We start from the raw sequence: 19,972 nt of genomic DNA on the forward strand, positions 1-19,972 counted from the left end.
CCCGCGAGTGGCCGTGCCAGGCGGCCTCGTGCAGCGGGGTGCGCCCCGCGCGGTCGGCGGCTCCCACGGCGGCCCCGCGCTGCAGCAGCAGGCGCACCAGGGGCACGTGGCCGCGCAGCACGGCCAGGTGGAGCGGGGTCCTGCCTGCGCGGTCCCTGCGGGCGGCGAGGGTGGCGTGGACCAGGGCGGGCCTGCGGGTAGAGGCGCCCTTGCCGCCCCGCCTCCCTCGCTCAGTGAAGGGGCCCCTGCCACCTCCTCCACCCCGGTAAAGATCCTCGGAGCGGCCCCGGGGCTCACCTCTCCTCCACACTGGCCCCTTGACGCAGGAGCTTTGTCACCAGGCCCGGGTGACCCCTCCACACGGCTTGCAGCAGGCGCCCCCAAGCTTGTGGGGCGCTGGACCCCTCTGTCTGGGCTCCCAGGGCCTCCTCTGAGCTCAGCTCCACCCACCGCAGTTCCCGCTCTGCCCCTGCCTCGGTCGGGTTCTGCTCCCCCGGCTGGGAGCTCCCGGAGTCCATCTGAGAAGAACAGGAATCCTTCACGGATACTGGAGGCCCCTGGCCAGCTCCAGCCCATATGTCCCCAGGCCAATATGAACTGCCGCACCCCCCCCCCCCCATCTCCCCAGGGGACCGGGCTACCACTTAGCCTTCTTAAGAGTTCAGCTCCCAGTTACCCCTAGAGGGAGTCCTCCCTGGGGTCCTGTCCTCCAGCTGGATATCCCCTCCATGCAGTTCCTGGGCAAGCCACGCCCTGGAGGCCCTCTCCTGAATCTCCTGGAAGTGTGGAGGCGGGGGTGTCTGCTTCCAGAAGCTAGAGGGCTGCAGCTGCAGCTGTGGGGGTTAGCAGTGCTGCCTCCCGGCCAGGCTGAGGGCCACTTCTCCACCCTGTTCACCCAGCAACTTAAGGGGACGCCCAGCCCTGCCTGCTGGCAACAGCCCCTGCCCCAGCACCTTTCCTCCCCTGCCAACCGCCAGGGCTCCTGGCCTGGGCTCCCTCCTCAGAGACAAAGGCCAGGCAGGCAGAAACATGCCCACAGCCTCTGATGTGCCCTGACAGGCCCCCAGGGAGGCACTCACACGCCTTTCCTTGGGTCCCTCCCTCAGGCCCTGCTGCTCACCTCCACTCCTGTTCACCGCTGGCCAAGACGGCCACCTGTGGGGCTGGAGCTTGGCCTCTCCCCTGATTCCAGGCTGGGGAGGGGGACAGGGTGAGGTGGGACCCTTCCCCCACACGCAGATGCCATGCCAGGATAGAAGACTTACCATGGATGCCAGGCAACTTGGCTGACGCTGTGGGGAGTAGGAATCCCTCGGGTCCTGGGAAGGGGCAGAGCCCCCGGACAGAAGGAGGGACCCAGGCAAAGAGATTTTCCCAAGAGCCAAGTCCAGAAGGTAGAAAGTGGTGCTGCAGTAGAGGGCCTGAGTAAGGCCTCCAGGATCGGTCGCCTTGACTCTGGGGCCCTGGCCTGAGGATGCCTTACCATCCCCGATCCCTGTCCGAGGCCACCTGTCCAGAGCCCAGACAGAAGGAGGTATAGCCAGCTCCTGCAGCCTCCCCTGTCCAGCTGCCAGCCGGAGGCAGTACAGCTTTGGGATGGCCACTCTCTCCCCGTCCCCACGCACACACTCCCAGGGATGAGGTGTCCTGAAGGCCCTGCCCTGTCCCCCACGGCAGAGCCTTGGCCCTTCCCCCACCTCCCTACAGAGAAGCCTTTCCTGGTCCAGATCCAAAAGGGCGGGCCTTCGGCAAGGAGCTGAGTGGCCCCATCTCACCCCCAAGCCATATGGACTTTACCGGCTGAGCCTCAGTCACTCTACAGATGTCACCTCCCCAAAAGAACCCTCAAGCCTCACCCCTGATTTGGAGAAGCTCGACCCTGTTTTATTTTGTCCCTAGCACTTACCGTTCCACAAAAATAGGTGTTAACTTTATTTTAAATGTTTTCCTTCCTCTTCTAGAATGAAGTCTCCGTTTGGGCACATCACACAGGCTGACAGATTCAGCCAGTAAGGAAGCAACATGCTCCGGGTGGATGAGGACAGTTTACCACCTGAGTAGTCCACAAGAGCAAGAGAGCAAAAGCTTGACAAATGGCATGGGGTGGGGTGAGGGGGTGAATGGGCACCCCGTTGCTGAAGAGCTACCCGGCACCCTGGGAGGCCTGGTGGAAAACCACATACCTCCTGAGAGCCAGATGAGCCTAGAAACTGCCTTCCCAAAGGCAGGAGTCAGTGGGAGCCAGCGGCGAGGCTGGTCCTCCCGGCTTCTGCCACCGTCCGGTCCGTCCGGAGCACTGCAGCTCATTCTGCTGTGAACTCGTGCAGGCTCGTCAGGACCCCACACAGAGCCGTCCCTACAGGGCAGAGGCCCACATTGGCCTTTACCATCGCGTCCGCAGAGCCTAGGGCAGTCCTGGTACACTGAGGAAGCTCAGCCAGTGTTGAGTTTTTACCGCGTGAGCGAATGACTGCAAGAGGGACCCGAGCAAAGGACGGGGCTTAAGAGATTAGGCAGGTACCCTCTCCACCCGAACTCTGCATCTGAACATTATCACTTGCAACATTTTTTACCCTAAATTCATTATCTGAATTAAAAAACAGCTACTGTAAGGTTTGGGTCTGTGTGTGCCAGTGAAAATAACGAAATCGCATGCGTGTTGGGCAACAGGGCTTGGCATGCGCTGCAGGGAACCTCAAGCAGCCTTCTCACAGGGACATGTCTCAGGCTTGCATTCCTTAAACCTGCGGTGCCCAATCGCTGCCGTCTTCCCCTGTCCGCATGTGTCCGAAGGGAGTCTATGCGCTGGAAAATGTTAGAAGAAACGTTGGACGTGATGAAGCCAACGGTGGGAGAAGGTGAGAAAGGGAAATGTTCGCGTCTGATGCGGCACACCTTGTTCATTGGGCTCACAGGTAACCTACTCGTTAGTTAGACATCAGCTAGTTACATAAGTGGGGTTTAATATGCTGAATGCTCTGCTAGGAGTTAAGAGCATTTCAGTAATACTTGGGGAAATTAGTTGGGGTTTACGGAGGAGCTGGGAATACTTCCCCCCAATTGAAATAACAGAATATGTGCTCCCACTGTTTTCAGGATAGATGAGACTCCAACGCAAAGGATGCTGTTATTGAGCACCTACTGTGTTCTGAGTCCTACACCAAGCACCTTTTTACATGCATTGCCCACATGCCTCCTCCACAGCCCTGTGGTGTGGGCACCCGGTGTTTTCCCTGTTTTCTTGAGGCTGACAGAGGCCAACCTCATTTGGCAATGAGGACAACCAGCAGGGACTAAGGCTGGGAAGCGGTGTGGGTGGCCACCTGTACACAGCAGTAACTGATGGGGCAGTTGTCAGAGTCAAGACCTGTGAACTGAAATCTGGGGGGGGGGGGGGGGGCGGGGGGAGCCCCAAGCAGGGAGCGGGCGGGACCAGGAGGGAGGAGGGCCCCAGTGCCAGGACAGCTGTGCAAGCCCTGCCCAGAACACACAGGAGCTGGCTGGGGACACTGACCAGAGCCGGAGCTGTAGTCGCCTGGTAGAGAGAGGCCCAGCCTGGCATTGGGGAAAACTGAGGCAGGGGTGTGGCCTTGGAGACTGATGGTCAGGGCTGGACCTACCTGGACCGGGGTGCTGTCCTCCAGCTGGGTCCGCTATGGTTGCTGGTGTCTGGGTGGGAGTCTGACCTGGGGGCTTAGGGCTGATGCTGGGGGCCTCAGTCCTGCCGTCTGACTACGTCCGTGCACACACCAGGCCTGTTGCCTGCGAGAGCATGAGTGAACAGGAGAAGGAAATGGAGGAGGACGAGGGAGGCAGCACTTCGGACACAGCCCCCATGCTGCCGGAAAGGGTTCCTGACGGCCAGGCCTCAGCCTTGATGTCCCCACAGTGGGTAGGCCTGGTGGTCCGAGGCCTTGGGACCCTACTGCTGCCTGGCCAGGCCCTGGCTGGACTCCTGCTGCACCTGCTGCTGCCTGCAACCGTGTTCCTGCTGGCCCTTCTGCCAGCAGCTGCCATCGTGTACCTGGGATTCCTGTGCCACTCGAGGGTGAGCTAAGCCCTCCGTGGGCAGGGTGGGGGCTGGCTGGGGCCCTTGGTAGCGGGGGGGTCCTGCAGAAGTGCAGGGCCCTGGGGCTGTGGGTGAATATGCCCCTTTCCAGCATGGTCCCCTTGTCCCCAGAGACATATGTGCCCTTCCCTGGAAAGCCCCTTCTTCTTCCAACCCCCCCCCCCACACACACACAGAGACGCACACAGCAAAAGAAGGGCTTTTGTTTGTCATGGGAGGGGACAGTTCCCTCCCCTTCCCTGAGGCCTCCTAGCCTTGTACCAGGGGCCACCAGGGTCTGGACAGCTGGGCATGGTGGGAAGAGGAGGGGTTCCAGGAAGAGAAGATGAAGATATCATCAAAGTTCTCCAGTCCACCCACCGCCCCAGCCACTCACAGACCCCTCCTGCCCTGGGCTGGGTTTCCCCATGCGCAATGGGCTAAGGCTTGGTCTAAGGAAGGGGGATGTAGGCAGATGGGTTCGGTGTCCTCCTTCGGTAGGCATGAAGCAGGGGCGGAGGACTGAGCGCGGGGCCACAGAAGAGAGGGTGGTACCAGCTGGTGAGAGGCACGGGTAGGGGCTCGAGGTCAGATGCCAACACAGGGAAGAGCCATGGGAGAGCAGAGAAGGGAGGAAAGTGGGGATGGGACAACCGGGGAGCAAGTCTCTGAGCCTCCCCTCAAGAGACTCCTATTTGAGCCCTTACCGCTTGGGCCCTGGATCTCCCATTCTCGACTCAAAAATGCCTGGCCACAGCCAGCCCCAGTCACCCCACTCCGCCAGACCTCAGACCAGGCTCCCAGGCCCCACCCCTCTGGTTCGCACTGACCACGACAGGCCCCCGGCGGGTCCACCTACTCCCGCCCCAGGTCGTTTATCGGGCCCCGCCCCCAAGGACGGCGCGCCCCGCCCCGTCCACCTGTACCCAGGCCCCGCCCCCGCTTGACTGGTCGCCCCGCCCCCAGGTTCACCCGGCGCCCCGCCCCGCGTGCCGCGCACTGCTCTCCGACAGAGGTGCCGCGGCGCTCATCGTTCTCGGATTCCTTTCGCTGCCTCCGCTGCTCGTGCTTGCCTCGGCCGCCCGCACCCGCCTGGCCCGGCGTCTCCGCCCGCTGCTACCGCCCCCAGCTTGGACCCCTGGATCCCGCCGCCACCTGGGGTCCAGCGACCGTGGGCGGGCGGGACGCCACACCGACGGGGAAGAGCAGTTCTGTGCCTGGGTGTGACCCCCCGCCCAGAGGTCTCTCCAAAGGACACGACCTCCGAATCCCGCGAGGCACCCGAACTCCTCCCCCCGTGACCCTCATTAAGGCGGCCCCAGGCCGGCAAGCTCGGGGTCTGCGTCCAGGTTCCATCCTCGGAAATCGCGGGCATACCACGGGGCTTCGTGCGCAGTGCTTCGAGTGGCCGCGAGATGGCACCTGACTTCCCGGAACCCAGGCCCGCCCTTCCCCAAGGTGTCCCCACCCCCGCAGTCCCCTCTGACGCGGAGAGGCTGGGAAGCCTGGAGAGAGGAGGGAGATGCCTCCCAGAGAAGGGGCGCATGGCCGGGCTCAGAGAAAGGTGGCCTTCCTGGCTTTTGTCACTGGCTGCCCTGGGCTCCTGCTCCCTCCCAAAGGGCAGCCCTTAGGGCCCCATGTCTGGTCGGTCAGCGGGCCTCCAGAGGGTTCCAGAAGTGGTGAGACTTGCCTGGGAGGCTTCCACAACCGGCCCAAGAACACGGTTCCAGAAGCTTAGCGATGGCCAGCAGCCCCAAGGCTTGCAGGGCTCAGCCTGAGATGGCGGTCAGGGTTAGCGTTTAGATAGGTGCCAGATTAAGAAAGCGGTCTGTTCTTTCTGGATAATTTTAAGGTCTTTGTCTTTTGCAATCTTTGGCATTAGCATGTTTCTAGTCGTGGATATGTTCTTACTTGTCCATTCGGTATACACTGTGTTTCCTGTTCCTACAGATTCATATCTTTCATCAGTTCTGGAGACTTCTCAGCCGTTTTCTAGGTCTCCAAGTCTGCCTCCTGGTTCATTGTACCTAGTCTTTCTGGGGACACCTTTCTGGCTTCACCTTTTCCCTTCTCCTTCCATGTCAGTTCTTCTCTTTCTGTCTCCACCTCCTGTCTCTGCTGCGTTCTGGGTGATTTCTTCATCTTCTTTCAGCTCACTAATTCACTGCTTGTGTCCCATCAACTCATCCATTCAATCGTAAGTTATTTTATTATCATATCTAAAAGTCATACTTGCTTTTTTTATTCAAATCTCATCATTTTTTATGGTATCTTCATGCATGTTCAATTTTTGGATTCCAGCTTTGCTTCAATTTCTTGAACATTTCACATACAGTTTTTAAAATGTTTTTTTTCAACGTTTTTATTTATTTTTGGGACAGAGAGAGACAGAGCATGAACGGGGGAGGGGCAGAGAGAGAGGGAGACACAGAATCGGAAACAGGCTCTAGGCTCTGAGCCATCAGCCCAGAGCCCGACGCGGGGCTCGAACTCACGGACCGCGAGATCGTGACCTGGCTGAAGTCGGACGCTTAACCGACTGCGCCACCCAGGCGCCCCTACAGTTTTTAAATATTCTGTACCTAACAATTCCAGTTTCTTACTTTTTGGGGGTCCAAATCTGTTATTTGTTGTTTCTGCTGATTCTCATATTGTTTCTTTGAATGGATCCTCATTTTTAACTGTCAGCTCATACCTGTAAAAATTCTTTTTTTTTTTTTCTTTAATGTTTGTTTGTTTTTGAGAAAGAACAGAGCTCAGGCAGGGGAGGGACAGAGGAAGGGGAGACACAGAATCCGAAGCAGGCTCCAGGCTCTGAGCTGTCAGCACAGAGCCCCATGCAGGGCTTGAACTCACAAGCTGTGAGATCATAACCTGAGCTGAAATCAAGAGTTGGATGCTTACTCAGCTGAGCAACCCAGGCGTCCCGGACTCTTTGTGGTTTTTTTTAATGTTTGTTTGTTTGTTTGTTTGTTTGTTTGTTTATTTTAAGTTGTGGTCTTTTTTTTTTTTAAAGGTTTATTTATTTACTTTGAGAGAGGCAAAGAGAGAGAGAAAGGGAGAATCCCAAGCAGGCTCCACACTGCCAGCACAGAGCCCAATGCAGGATTTAAACTCATGAATCATGAGATCATGACCTGAGCCGAAATCTAGAGTCAGATGCTCAACGGACTGAGCCACCCAGGCACCCTGTTTATTTATTTTTGAGAAAGAGAGAGGTAGTGGGGGAGGGGCAGAGAGAGAGAGGGAGACAGAATCTGAAGCAGGCTCCATTCTATCAGCGCAAAGCCCTGCAGAGGGCTCAAACCCTCCAACCGTGAGCTCAAGACCAGAGCAGGAAGTGGATGCTCAACCGACAGCCTCCCCCCCACCCCCACCCCGGGGCGCACCAATGCCTGTGAAAATTCTGAGGACACACCCCTCCAGAGGAGATTCCTTTTGTGAGGCATGCGCCCTCTGGGCCCTGTGAGGGTCCTGTGCAGGTTTCCGTAATTGCCCGCGCGGCCCTCCTTTCCTGTGTCCAGGGACGCCCTGCTTTCCCATCTGTTTCCTTTCATCATCCTGGGTTTCTGCTCGTTACTCTTCTGTTTATTTATTTCTTTATTTTTAGTGTTTTTAATCTGAGGGGAGCCTTGAAGATCGATACTTCCTTGTAAGCCCAGCAGTGTATTAAAAATGTTTCTTGGGGCACCCGGCTGGCTCATTTGATAGAGCACGTGAGTCTTGATTTCGGGGTTGTGAGTTCAAGCCCCGTGTTGGGCATAGATATTACTTTAAAAAAAACCGTGTTTCTTGTAATTTGTCCAGATTCTAGGGGTAGCTGAAAGGCCTTTTATTTTATTCTATTATTTTTTTTTCAACGTTTATTTATTTTTGGGACAGAGAGAGACAGAGCATGAACGGGGGAGGGGCAGAGAGAGAGGGAGACACAGAATCGGAAACAGGCTCCAGGCTCACGAGCCATCAGCCCAGAGCCTGACGCGGGGCTCGAACTCACGGACTGCGAGATCGTGACCTGGCTGAAGTCGGACGCCCAACCGACTGCGCCACCCAGGCGCCCCTGAAAGGCCTTTTAAAGGATCTAGCATCCCGTGTTGCCAGCAGGGCTCTGTGTGTGACCAGCAGGGGCAGGACTCAGATGTACCCAAAGATCAGGGTTCAGGCTACAGGCTCAGGGCTCATTCCATGGCCTTGAGCAGAGCCCGGTGTGTGGCTGGCTCAGATCCCGCAGGAGTTCTTGGGGTTTTCCAATTGTTTGCACCCAGTCAGACAGGAGCCTGGCTGGCCGCCCAGCGCCCAAGGATAGCTTCCCCTGGTCTAAGTCCGCCTTCCTTCCCCTCCTGCCCAGGGTTGGGCAGGCTCTGGCCAGGCTATGAAGACGAAGACTCTCCTGAGGATCCGCCTGGCCCCAGAGTCATCAAAACAACAGCTGGGCCTGGTGGGGGGGGGGGGGGGGGAAGGCCTTGATGGAGAGCTCAGCTGCCCAAGCCCGAAGGGTTCCTAAGGTGTGTCCCAGCTTCCCAGGCCTACTCCCAAGGTCCTGCATGGCCTCTAGCTGGCCCCAGGGATGACCAGCCTCAGCCCCAGGTCTACCCCACCCACTCGCAAAAGGAGCCCCTGTGAGGGGATGTAGGAGGTTAACAGAAGGGGCCTTGTGATCTGTTTTTAGAGGGCCAGTCTGGAAAGGCAAGGGCAGAGGCGCTGAGTTACTTGTGGGCCAGGCAGAGACCTCTACTTTGGGCAACACTTTTTTCCCAGGTGCCCAGGCCCCTGCCCTGGTAAGAGTGTGCCTGGCTACAGGCGGCGGGGGGGAGTTTCCACAGTGCACGTGTCTGTGTGCCAGTGTGTGTGCACGCGTCGCATGTTTGTGTACAGGTGTGTGCATCCCTCTGTCTGCTTCCCCTATTACCCCAGGCGGGCACATTGTCCCATCCCCACAGGTGGTGAGATCGGCCTCTGTAAGGTTCCCGGACCTGCCCAAGGTCATATATTCAGTCACAAAGTGTTTCTTCCTGGGAGCTCAGGTGTCTGCAGGCACCCCTTCAGACACTGGTGGCAGCTAGGAGGGGTCCAGGGGGAGTTGGCGGGTTCAGTCCCCCCAGCCACACAACCGGTGTAAGCCCTGCCCCCATCCCCCATCCCCCATCCAGGGATGTGGGGTAAGCAAAGGGTGTTGGGGTGGGTGAGCTGGGTGGCAACAGATAGTGCCTGGTGCTGGCTCTGAGAGGTAAGCTCCCTCACTCTGTCCCCTGGGTCCTACCCTGACCACCGGGGAGCCCCCACCGAGGTGTTGACCCTGGTCCATCCCTCCCTACTCTCTGCTCACGAATCCAAACTGGCCTGGACTCTGCCTGTGGCTGGGGCTGGTTGTGGTGGTCACCTCCCTGATACAGACATTTCCAGCAGGGGGAACCAAAGCTGGAGTCCCACCTCAGAAAGGGCACACCATGCGGCTCTCTGCACAGGCTAAAAACTTGGGAGTCTGGATGCCTGCCTGCCTCTCTGCCTCCTGCCCCTTGTCCTTTGGGCTCTACCCGAGATGGCAGCCACCAAGGCATTAGATGCCTCGTATCAGTCCCCTGGCATCAACCTTGCCCCTGCACGTGCCATGGGCCCTTGCCTCCCCCATGCAAGCCCTACAACCTGCCCCACCCTTTCTGCCCCCCAGGCCCCCTCACTGCCCTGACACACGCCAGTCAGCTTCTGCCCCAGGGTCTTGGCACTCCCTGTAGCTCCTGTCCATGTGGTCTGACACGGCCCTACCCTGACAGGGAAAATAAGCAGGCCTGCATCTTGGGCCAGCATGCCACTGCCTGTCCCCCTTCCAGCCTGGCAGCCCTGGGAGGACAGGGTGCCTGCATGTCCCCAGTACTGACTCTGGCATGTGGCTGCCCCAGCTCACACCTGCTGGGTGAACTCAGAGAGGGTGGTACCCACCCCATGCCCAGGCTGCACGCCCCATGGTTGCCAGCAGGGGGACTGGGTAGGGTTCAGCCCTGGGGCCACAGAGAGCAGGCCTGGGCTCCTAGGGATTGCGACAACAGGACCTCCAGACCCTCAGGACTGATCCTTTAGTCTCGGCATGTCCCTGACCACAAACAGGCAGGTTAAGTCGAGAAGAATGTGTGGGTGGGGCAGCTGAACTTCTGGGCTCTTGCTCCCCCTCCCTCTACCCCACTTACTGTTGAAGACGGGGTCTGGGGGCCTCAGGCTTGCCCCACGCCCCCATTCCAGGACGACAGCAGCCCCTGTTCCCGTTTCTGGTGGGCACATGCATGGGTGCATATGTGAGATACAAACCCATAAGCAGCAGCAGCACGTAGTACCCACCCCCCTCCCCCACCACCACCACTGGGTGAGGGTGGGGACCCACACTGCTCAGCTCCTGAGGCCCAGAGTGCCCTGGGGCTGGGGTCAGAGGCCTGGGGAGCTGCCCTTTTCCCTAGGGTCAACATGACCACAGTGAGCTAGGGACAAAAGGCCCTTCTTCTCTGCAGAGGCCTGGACTGTGCGGAGGAGGGAGTGTTCCGTGGACCCGGTGGGGGCAGGGGCAGTGCCTTCAGACAGCAGTGTGCTTGCGTTTCAGGGAACCCCCTCCACCTGCTTGTGGACCAGCAGGCCTGGTGGGCCAGCTCCGGGAAGTGATGCCCTGGGGATTTCAGACTGAGCCAAGGCTGCAGGGGCAGGGCTGCCTCAGCCACACAGGCTGCTCCTTCCCCCTGGCCCCTTGAAGTCCAGGACCAAGCAGGGGCTGGGCTTGGGGGAGGGAGCCGACGGGGCTGGGGCAGGGCCTGCTGTGTCCTGGCGGCCTCTGTCCTTTTCAACTCCGCTGGCCTCCCAGCCTGTCTTTCTTCAGAGAGGAGGTTTCCGGACAATTATATTTGTGCTTCCTCTGGCGTCTGCCTCGCGCTCAGCCCTGACCCTGACTGTTACACTCCTGGCTGACCCCCACAACTCCCTGGGGGTCCTCCATCTGTCTGTGTCCCCGCCTTGGGAGTGCAGGACACTGGAATGAGACTTGCCATGATGCAGGCAGCAGGGGCCCTGTGGACAGTAGAGCCTCGGGGCAGAGCAGGGTCCAAGGGAGTAGAGCCGATCGGGTGGTGGGATGTGGGGGCATCTCCCAGGGGTCAGGTGTGAGCCCAGCATGAGCAGCAGGAGTGACTGTGGGCAGAGCTGAGGAGGAATTTGGCCAGGGCTGCTGGTCGAGCTCAGCCAAGGCTGGGCAGAGGCCCTGGCAGAGCAGTCCTAACACGGGGCCTCCCGTCTTTCTCCCTCTGATGGAGAGGCTGGAGGGAGGAGGGCGGCTGCTTCCTCGAGGGCCTGAGTCATGGCCAAGAAGACCCGCTCAGTTTTTCCAGAAGGGACGGAAACTTCCCTGTCAGCCCAGCAGCACAGGCCGAAGCGTGACTGGGGCCCGCCTGCCATGCAGGACTTGGGGGACAAGGCGGGGAACTGCCCTGCCACAGAGCAGCCCATGGCCCAGCTCCCTGCCCCGGGCAGGTGGGCGCCCAGTGAGAGAGAGAATGAACCAAGGAGTGTTTGTACATGTTAACCTGGCACCTCAACCCCAGCACCCCCCGGGGGTCAGCTCTTGGCTGGAGCCCCAGGCCTCCTCCAGCTGCTGCGGCCTCACCATGGCCTCCGCTCACTGTCCCCTTCGGCCCCAGTCCTGGTCAGCCTCCTGTGCTTCGGGGCTGGGGGCCAGGCCAGGCCCCTCCGGGAGGCATACCCTGGACTTCAGGGGCGGGAGCCCATTGCCCCCACCACCCGCACAGGCCCAAGCGGAAGCACCAGGCAGTTTCTGGTCCCAGCAGAGTCCTGAGGCCTGTGGAGCTGAGCCAGCACCACCACTGCCAAGACTCCCTTCGAGGGGGTGGGGGCGGCGGGGACACACTTCTCGCTTGTTCCTGCCCCAGCTCCTCCAGCTTGGCTCAGCCACTTCCTTTTTTAGGCAAAGTTGGAACTCCAGCCTGTCTCACAGAGTGTCTCACCTGCCATAAAGGGAGGAAGGAAAACCATTGAGTCCCATCCGTCCTTGCTTCTGAGCATCCTCCTGGGAAGGGAAAGGGAGGGGACATCCTGGCAGAGACGCCCCAGCCACCTCGGGCTGGGAGAACCTGTGCCCTCCCAGCTCCACAGACTAGTGGCTGAAGAGTGCAGTGGTTACCCTACAGAAAGCCTTCTTAGTAGTGAGGGACCTCATCTGGACCCTCAGCTCCTGCCCAAAAGACATTGCCCTGCCTCACCTAAGGGGAGGGAATCTGTCCTGAAGGGCTGAGTGCCTGTGGGGATGCCCCCTCCAGCCAGCCACCTCTGGTCTGGCCCAGCCAAAATCCTGGATTGCAAGGTTCCTTCCTGGCTTGCCAGTGGGTCCCTCCAGAGGTCTGGGGGCCTGCCCTTGGCCCAGCCCTGGGCCACTCATTGGGCAGAGTGTATGGGGACAGCCATAGTTCCAGCAGGGTCACCCTGGACAGGACGTGAACCAGCTCCTATGCCTCTTTCTCCAGGAAGCCAGGTGGGGTGGGGGCTCTGTCCCTCAAAAGGCTCCCCTTCAGGCCTCTGCCCCCTCCCAATGCTCTGTCTCCTTTCTAAGCATCCAGCCCCCAGCCCCCAGCCCCAGGTGAGGCCAGGGCCTGGGGCTTGCTGGGGGGGGGGGGGGACATTGTTCTTGGTGTCACCCCCACCCCCTCGCACCCCTGGGTTGCTCTTGGGCCTGATTTCAAGGACTCCTAGCACTGTGGGGAGGTCACGGGCAGTGAGCCCTGGGGCTGGCCCAGCTTAGTGGCCCCCTACTCTGCTCCCGGTTGGGGGCAGGGGGCAGTGCGGAACCCCGAAACCTCCCAACCAGGAAAGAAAGCTCTGGTTTCTGTGTGTACGCACGCCCACGCGTGTGTGCCGCGGTCGCATCTGCGCGAGTGCCGCGTGACGCTTTCTGCCTGGGTCCCTCTGCGCGCACATCTCCCGGACTCTGTGCGCCTCGGCACGCGGGGAGAGTGCTCACCGGGGGCGGGGCCTCGGGGACGGGGCCTCCCGGGGGGCGGGGGCGGGGGCGGGCCCGGCCTGCGCGGCGGCGCGCCCTGCAGTCCCCGAGCGAGCGAGTGGCGAACGGCAGCCGAGCGCGCCCCGTCCCGTCGCGCGCGATGCTGCCCTGGACGGCGCTCAGCCTGGCCCTGAGCCTGCGGCTGGCGCTGGCGCGGAGCGGCGCCGAACGTGGTGAGTGAGGCAGGCGGCGGGCCAGGTTCCAGCTCGGGCGGCGCCCCTGCCCCCTGCTGCCTGCGCGGGGCTGAGTCTTCCCTCCCGCGGCCCGGGGCGGGGACGGCCGCAGGGGCACCCCACCCACCTGCGGCGGGCGGGCCCAGGTACCCCGAGCGGCTAGAGGAGCGTCAGGTGTTGGGGGGTAGGTTCTGAACGGGGAGGGGAAGGTGTGTGTCGGGGAGGCGGTCCCTGCCTCAGTTTTCCTCTCCTTGCAGTGACACCTAGTAGAGGGACGGTAAGAGGGCTAGAGTCGCCCTACCGGATTGGGGGAAACAGGCCACAAAGCCCAGATCAGTACCCAGACGCCCCAACTCCTGTCTGCCCTTGGCTCCCGTGGTGGAAGGGGTCCTTTTGCCCCCTGGGGTACCTGGAGGAAGAGGAAGGCCCTGGGGGGTTGGCGGCCCCTCAAGCTGCTGCAGCAGGTTACCTGCTTCCTGGGTCCAGATGGAGCAAAGGATGGGTCCAGAGGAGGGGTGACATCATCTGTAAGTGGGGTGATGACTCCAGCCTGGCCATATGGGCTGTGATCATGCTCTGTCTCCCTCATCTGCCCATCTGCCCATCTCAGCCCCCAGTGTCCCCAGCTGCTTTGTGCCACCCCCCCCCCCCGCCACTAGTTGCTTTACCTGGAGGCAGGGGTGTAGGGCTGAACTCCATCCTGGAGGCTGATTCTCTGGAAGCCAAGCCTGAGGAAACAAGGACTGTGGCCTAGGCTTATCCACCCACACTCCTGGGGGCTGGACCAGGACCCTCGGCTCCAGCCTGCACAGAGTCTGCTAAGGAAAGGGTCGGTGTGGAGGCTTGGAGGGGTCAGCTCTCCTTTACAGACAAGACTTGAGCCCAAAGAGGACCCAGAGAGCCCAGAGAGGTGCAAAGCTAGAACCCACTGAGACTGTGGGCCACTTGTGGGCTCAGGACCCCTTTCCCCCTTCCCCAAGGGGTGCCGCCTGCAGGACCTTTGGAGCAGGCTTTCGGGGCCTACTTGGGTAAGGGCAAGCTCCAGCTTAGGGAAAGCTCAGACCCTGGGGGTTCTGCCCTGGGTGTGGGACTGTCTGGCGGCCACCACCTGGGGCTGAACCCTCTCCTCTCCCCCAGGTCCCCCAGCATCGGCTCCCCAGGGGGACCTGCTGTTTCTGTTGGACAGCTCGGCCAGCGTGTCTCATTATGAGTTTTCCCGAGTTCGGGAGTTTTTGGGGCAGCTGGTGGCCCCACTGCCCCTGGGCCCTGGGGCTCTGCGTGCCAGCCTGGTGCATGTGGGCAGCCGCCCATACACTGAGTTCCCCTTCGGCCAGCACAGCTCAGGTGCGGCTGTCCAGGATGCCATACGTGCCGCAGCCCAGCGCATGGGCGACACCAACACTGGCCTGGCGCTGGCTTACGCCAAGGAGCAGCTGTTTGCCGAGGTGGCAGGGGCCCGGCCGGGGGTGCCCAAGGTGCTGGTGTGGGTGACAGATGGCGGCTCCAGCGACCCCGTGGGGCCCCCCATGCAGGAGCTGAAGGACCTGGGTGTTACCGTCTTCATCGTCAGTACCGGTCGTGGCAACCTCCTGGAGCTGTCAGCTGCTGCCTCGGCCCCCGCAGAGGATCACCTGCACTTCGTGGACGTGGACGACCTGCACATCATTGCCCAGGAGCTGAGGGGGTCCATCCTTGGTAGGTGGGAGGAGGCAGGGCCTGGGGATGCCCCAGCGAGGAACCCCGGAAGAGATGGGGGAGAGGGACTCGAGGGCCTGGAGCAGGGGCCAGGGCTTCGGGGACAGTGGCACTTCCTGGGGTTCGGCTGGAAGGTAACACCCATGGCTTTTCTGTGCATCCTTGGGGGACATGCTCCAGTCGTGTGCCCTGTGTGCCCCTCTACCTGGGCTATAGTGGGACAGAGGGTCGGGCCTGAATAAACACCTCCGGGTGGGGTTCTCTGCTGATGGGCCCACCCCGACCGGGGGGCCTGGAGTGGGCCGAGAAGCCAAGGAGCTGCATCTGGTGGGATGTGGTTAAGTGGAGAGGAAGAAGAGGGAGGGTCCAAGCCTGAGGACTCTGCAGATGGGCAGCCCAGGCTCCTGTACGTGTGCCAGCTCCCACCGTGCTTGGAGATGAGAAAGCCGGGTCAGGATGGGCTAGGACTGCTTCCCACAGAGCTCGGGCCCTGCTACCCTGTGGGTGGGAACAGTACAGAGGAGTTTGAGTGGGTCTGCGCCATTGGTGGTTTTGGGGATTGCTGGAGAAGAGGCTGGACCAGAGAGGGCCTGCTGCAGGGGATGGCAGCTCCCCACCAATTTTCTTTTTCTTTTTTTAATGTTTATTTATTTTTGAGAGACAGAGTGCGAGCAGGGGAGGGGCAGCGAGAGAGGGAGACACAGAATCTGAAGCGGGTCCCCAGCTCTGAGCAGTCAGCACAGAGCCCGACACGGGGCTCCAACTCACAAACCGCGAGACCATGACCTGAGCCGAAGTCTGACGTCCGACCGCCTGAACCCCCCAGGCGCCCCTCCCACCAACTTTCTAATGGACCCCCACCCCTACCCCCAGCCAAACCCCACAGTGGGAGGGGCTGAGATGAAGGGCCTGGTTGCTGGCTCAGCCTGCTCTAACCACTAAAAAATGCCACTAACCCCAGGATTCTTTCTGAGTCTCAGCCTGTGGGTTAATCATCCACCAGAAACCAGGAGTTGGACTGTGGATTGGAGAAAGGTAGAGGGTCCTCCCAGAGATTTCCCCCAGGGACACCTGGCCCCTGGTGGCCCCTGAGTCAACCACTGTGGCTGAACCTGGAGGAGATAGTAAGAGGAAAGGCAAGCAGCTGGACAGGAGAAACCCAAGGCTGTAAGGCAGTTAGGCAAAAGGGTGGGGGGCTCCTGGGATAGGGGTGGGTGGGGGTCTGAGTATGGGGAATAGACAGGAGGATGAGTGCCAGGCTGACAACTGGAGCACCCGGCATTAAAGGAGAAAGCATTAGGGTCCCAATGGCCATAACCCTGCCTCGACATTTATCAGCCTTACATGCAAGCCATGTGGTGTCCAGCCTTACCTGCTTGCGTGGTCACTCAGATGGCCATGTGGTGTCACAGGCTCAGGAGTAATGCACATTTGGGGGGCTGACTCTGGAATCCCCCCCTGCTCTCCTGGAAACCAGAGGCAGGCAGTACTCTGAGCCCCACATCCGGCTACTCCTGGAGTTGTCATATATCCACCTCTCAAGTGTCCCCCGATGGCCTCCCATCTTTTGGCTGCACCAGTGGTGCCCCTCTGCCTTGAGTGTCCAGAGCTGAACTGAGTCCACACTGTGCCGGCCACTTGGGCTGTGGAGGGTGGTTGGTCCTCTGTTCTCAGACATCACTTTTGAGGGGCTGACTGGGCTGGGTGGGAGGTGGCCATTATAGCTCCTCACCCGTCTGGGTTTGCAGCTGAGGCAGGCAGGGAAGCTCCTGATGGAGTCCCAAGTTGGGGTGGCACTCTTGTCCGTACCCCAGCCCTGTCACCGGTTCGTGTATCGTTAGCACTGTTGGGGTGGCCGAGCCTGGCCTGGGGCTCTCCAGCGCTCCTGCTCCCCACATCTCCCAGTCCGGTCTTCCCTGAGTAGGTAGTCAGGGCCCCAGCCCAGGCGCGGGGAGGTCTGACCTTCTGCACCACCCGCAGACGCCATGCAGCCACAGCAGCTCCGTGCCTCTGAGGTCACGTCCAGCAGCTTCCGCCTGGCCTGGCCGCCCCTGCTGACCGCAGACTCCGGCTACTACGTGTTGGAGCTGGCGCCCAGCGCCGAGCCGGGGAACGTGCGTCGCCAGCAGCTGCCGGGGAACGCCACGGGCTGGGCCTGGGTCAGCCTCGACCCCGACACGGACTACGACGTGGAGCTGGTGCCCGAGTCCAACGTGCACCTCGTGAGGCCGCAGTACCTGCGGGTGCACACGCTGCCGGGTGAGCTGGGGGCGGGGGGCCGGCCCGGCGGGGGGGGGGGGGGGGGGGGGGCGGGCGACGGGGACGGGGCGCCGGGCCGGGCCGAGGTCCCGCCCCCACCCCACTCACGCGCGCTTCCTCCCCACCCCCCCACCCCCCCCCAGAGGAGGCCGGGCCAGAGCGCATCGTCATCTCGCACGCCAGGCCGCGCAGCCTGCGGGTGAGCTGGGCCCCGGCGCTGGGCCCGGCCGCCGTGCTCGGCTACCACGTGCAGTTCGGACCGCTGCTGGGCGGCGCGGCGCAGCGCGTGGAGGTGCCCGCGGGCCGCAACAGCACCACGCTGCAGGGCCTGGCGCCCGGCACCGCCTACCTGGTGACCGTCACGGCAGCCTTCCGCTCGGGCCGCGAGAGGGCGCTGTCGGCCAAGGCCTGCACGCCCGACGGCGAGCGCAGCCGCGCTCCGCGCCCCCAGCCGCCGGGGGGGGCCGGGGGCGCGGGGACCCGTGAGCCCGCCGCCCCGCCCACCCGAGGGCCCCCTTCTCCCGAACCCGGCGGGGGAGGCGCCCACCGCCGATAGCAGGGCCTTGCCCCGCGGCGACTCCGCGCGAACCCCCCCCACCCAGAACTCTCCCGCGGCGGAGGGCTCCCTGCTCGGGGCGTCTGCCTTCTAGGACGCAGGCCTCGCCCGACTCCCCCGCCTGACCCTCCCTCTGCTGCAGCTCTGGCAGCAGCTCGTGCCATCGCGACCCCCTGCCCGGGCCCAGACCTGGGTACACGGTGCCGTCCTTTGGGCAGGAATTAGCAGCAAGATGGACAGGGAGTCTGGGGCGGGCTGAGAACATCAGACACCAGACTGGCCGTGGGCCCAGGACAGGAGGTGGCCGAGCGGAGCGGCTAGACCTCTCGCTTGTGTGAAGGCCCAGTCCCTCTGGTGGCGGGGGCCCGGCATCCGTTTGAGAGGGCTTGGTCCGGTTGGCCGCTCTGACTTCCTGCGGCTACTCAGGTCCTAGATGTTGGTAGAAGGCGGAAGGATGAAGGGCAGGAGCGGGCTCTGGCTGAGTCCCAAAGCCTTCCTGGAGGGGACAGGGTCTGGAAAGGGGCAGGGAGGAGTGGTGGCAGGTTGCCGGTGTGGTCAGCAGCTGGGTTAGAATGGTGGTCTTTATCAGGGCATTCAGTTGGCCTGAGAGGCAGTGCCTGCTGGGGACAGTGACCTTGCCTTCCTGCCCAGGACCCTGCTGGGGCCGGCTACAGCCACCGGGGTGAGGATGGCCGCTTTCTGGAAGAACAAGATCGGATCCTGGCGTTCAGGACCCTGGAGACAGGAGGGCTCCTTGCCCCAGCAAGCCCCAAGTCTGGCACTCATAGGGAGCCTCCCTTGCTTCTGGGTAGGGCACTGCCATGCTGGGGGCAGGGACAAACAAGGTTTCCCTGGGTGGGTTCACCCCAACGATTCACTACAGCATCTTCTGACTCCTACGTCTTCACTACCACTATCCTGGGGCCACCAGACAAGTCCTGGGGGCGTAGCTGCTGTCCTTCAGCCCCACAAAGGCATGAGCTCCTCTGCCTGCACCAACTCAGTGCTCACTTCGCCTCTTCCCCACTAACAACCCAGACTGTCAAATAGAGTAAATCAGATGTAAGCTGAGCCTCGCGGTCTCCTCAGTGTGCTTTACTCCCTGTCAGAACACTCCAGCCCCGAAAATGCTCTCAGACGGAGGGCCAGCGTTTTGTGGCTGGTGCTGGGGGAAGAGGAGGGGAGCCGAGCCCCTCCTGGTGCCGAGACGCAGAACACCGTGCCACGTACACCTCCTCTTCGGGGAGCTCTGGCGGCTTCCGTGGGCGGGGACTGCGGCGTTTGGAGCTGAACAGCCCGGACAGGGACCGGGTTCTGCCGCGCTGCCCCCTCACTGCAGCCTTCGGACCCGGGTGGGGGCCGGGGCTGTGGCGCCCTCTGCTGGCAAGACCGCTCCCTCAACAGCAGTCTCACTTTCGGCCGCTGCCTGCTGCTGGGAAATAGAGGCCCTCCCTCACCCGCGCGACTGCAGGGCGGAGACGCCGTGTTCCGGGTCTGCCCACTCGGGTGTGGTGGGGGTGTGTGCGCTGCCGGCAGCCTTCAGTGGTGCTGGCCTCCGCCATGTTTCACGAACCAGACTCCCAAGAATCCGGCGGCTCCCCGCTTAAACACCTAGGGCCTGCACTGCCCGCCAGTTCGGTGTATTTAACATCTGTGGAGGCCTGCTGCGGTGGGCCCACGGTGTGCCTGTGTGACATGGCATAGGAGACAAGGGGCTTCTGCCCTGCCCGTGTGGCCACGGCAAGCAGATTGGGGGGGGGGGGGGCTACGGTTGTGGGTCCTGGGTCCCAGGAGCAGATGGTAGTGCCCGGCCAGGCCAGCGCCGAGTGGGCGTGGGGTTTCCCCTACATGTCCCCACAAGCCCCTGGAATCAGGCCCAGGGAAGCCAAGTGGGACTGTGCGGCCCGTGTGTGCCGCTGCGGGTGTCTGTTTACGCTCTGACCTGTAGTTAGCGGGTGGCCGAGAGTCACCTGGCCCCCTCCGAGGGTGGTGGGTGCGAACAACAGTGTCCCGGGCAGCCTTGGCCGGGGAGGGGAATCCTCCCCGGGGCTGGGACTTGGGCCAGAACTCTCCATATGCCAATGTCCGCCACCCTGATGTCGCGGGTGCCTGGAGGTCCAAGCCCGTCGGGCACCCGGAGAGGTCCCCCTCCACACTGAGCCTCTCAGTCCAGCCTCCAGAGCACCGTGCACGCTGCA

The 19,972-nt window shown here is 61.8% G+C and overlaps 3 protein-coding genes and 1 long non-coding RNA gene across 5 annotated transcripts in view; 2 read left to right on the forward strand and 2 right to left on the reverse strand.

The window, feature by feature from the left end:
- Window positions 1-1,085, reverse strand: part of ANKRD65 (ankyrin repeat domain 65) — a 3,431-nt gene extending 2,346 nt beyond the window's left edge. Inside the window, exons 1-3 of the mRNA XM_040471503.1 lie at window positions 677-1,085; window positions 298-518; window positions 6-155 (exon numbers count right to left, since the gene is read on the reverse strand). Of these exons, the coding sequence (XP_040327437.1) occupies window positions 6-155; window positions 298-518; window positions 677-730 (425 nt within the window). The 5' untranslated portion in view covers window positions 731-1,085. The remainder of the gene's footprint in view (window positions 1-5; window positions 156-297; window positions 519-676) is intronic.
- A 2,401-nt stretch (window positions 1,086-3,486) lies between these two features.
- On the forward strand, window positions 3,487-6,391 carry TMEM278 (transmembrane protein 278). The gene is made up of 2 exons (XM_040458404.1): window positions 3,487-4,048; window positions 5,015-6,391. The coding sequence occupies exons 1-2, from the start codon at window positions 3,704-3,706 to the stop codon at window positions 5,273-5,275; spliced, it is 606 nt and encodes a 201-aa protein (XP_040314338.1). The 5' UTR covers window positions 3,487-3,703; the 3' UTR covers window positions 5,276-6,391.
- A 4,511-nt stretch (window positions 6,392-10,902) lies between these two features.
- On the reverse strand, window positions 10,903-13,787 carry LOC121019214 (uncharacterized). Its single transcript, XR_005785504.1, has 2 exons — window positions 13,734-13,787; window positions 10,903-12,042 (listed from the first exon to the last, which is right to left on the reverse strand). It is a non-coding gene; the product is annotated as an uncharacterized LOC121019214 (long non-coding RNA).
- On the forward strand, window positions 13,113-18,846 carry VWA1 (von Willebrand factor A domain containing 1). 2 transcript variants are annotated; one of them, XM_040458386.1, is made up of 4 exons: window positions 13,113-13,264; window positions 14,402-14,959; window positions 16,940-17,218; window positions 17,362-18,846. In XM_040458386.1, the coding sequence occupies exons 1-4, from the start codon at window positions 13,192-13,194 to the stop codon at window positions 17,772-17,774; spliced, it is 1,323 nt and encodes a 440-aa protein (XP_040314320.1). In that variant the 5' UTR covers window positions 13,113-13,191; the 3' UTR covers window positions 17,775-18,846. The 2 variants fall into 2 exon arrangements, with proteins under 2 accessions (XP_040314320.1, XP_040314327.1); XM_040458393.1 differs by lacking the exon at window positions 17,362-18,846 and having other exon boundaries at window positions 13,114-13,264; window positions 14,797-14,959; window positions 16,940-17,051.
- The last annotated feature ends 1,126 nt before the right edge of the window (window positions 18,847-19,972 follow it).

This window comes from Herpailurus yagouaroundi, unplaced genomic scaffold (genome assembly GCF_014898765.1).
Source record: "Herpailurus yagouaroundi ecotype Mexico unplaced genomic scaffold, PumYag 77, whole genome shotgun sequence".
NCBI lineage: Eukaryota > Metazoa > Chordata > Mammalia > Carnivora > Felidae > Herpailurus > Herpailurus yagouaroundi.

Bases quoted from the DNA above. Each gene is read 5' to 3' on its own strand.
- TMEM278 (XM_040458404.1), top strand. From the start codon at position 3,704: ATGCTGGGGGCCTCAGTCCTGCCGTCTGACTACGTCCGTGCACACACC. The intron at 4,049-5,014 runs GTGAGCTAAGCC...CCCCGCCCCCAG, and splicing joins GATTCCTGTGCCACTCGAGG to GTTCACCCGGCGCCCCGCCC.
- VWA1 (XM_040458386.1), top strand. From the start codon at position 13,192: ATGCTGCCCTGGACGGCGCTCAGCCTGGCCCTGAGCCTGCGGCTGGCG. The intron at 14,960-16,939 runs GTAGGTGGGAGG...CACCACCCGCAG, and splicing joins GCTGAGGGGGTCCATCCTTG to ACGCCATGCAGCCACAGCAG. The intron at 17,219-17,361 runs GTGAGCTGGGGG...ACCCCCCCCCAG, and splicing joins GCGGGTGCACACGCTGCCGG to AGGAGGCCGGGCCAGAGCGC.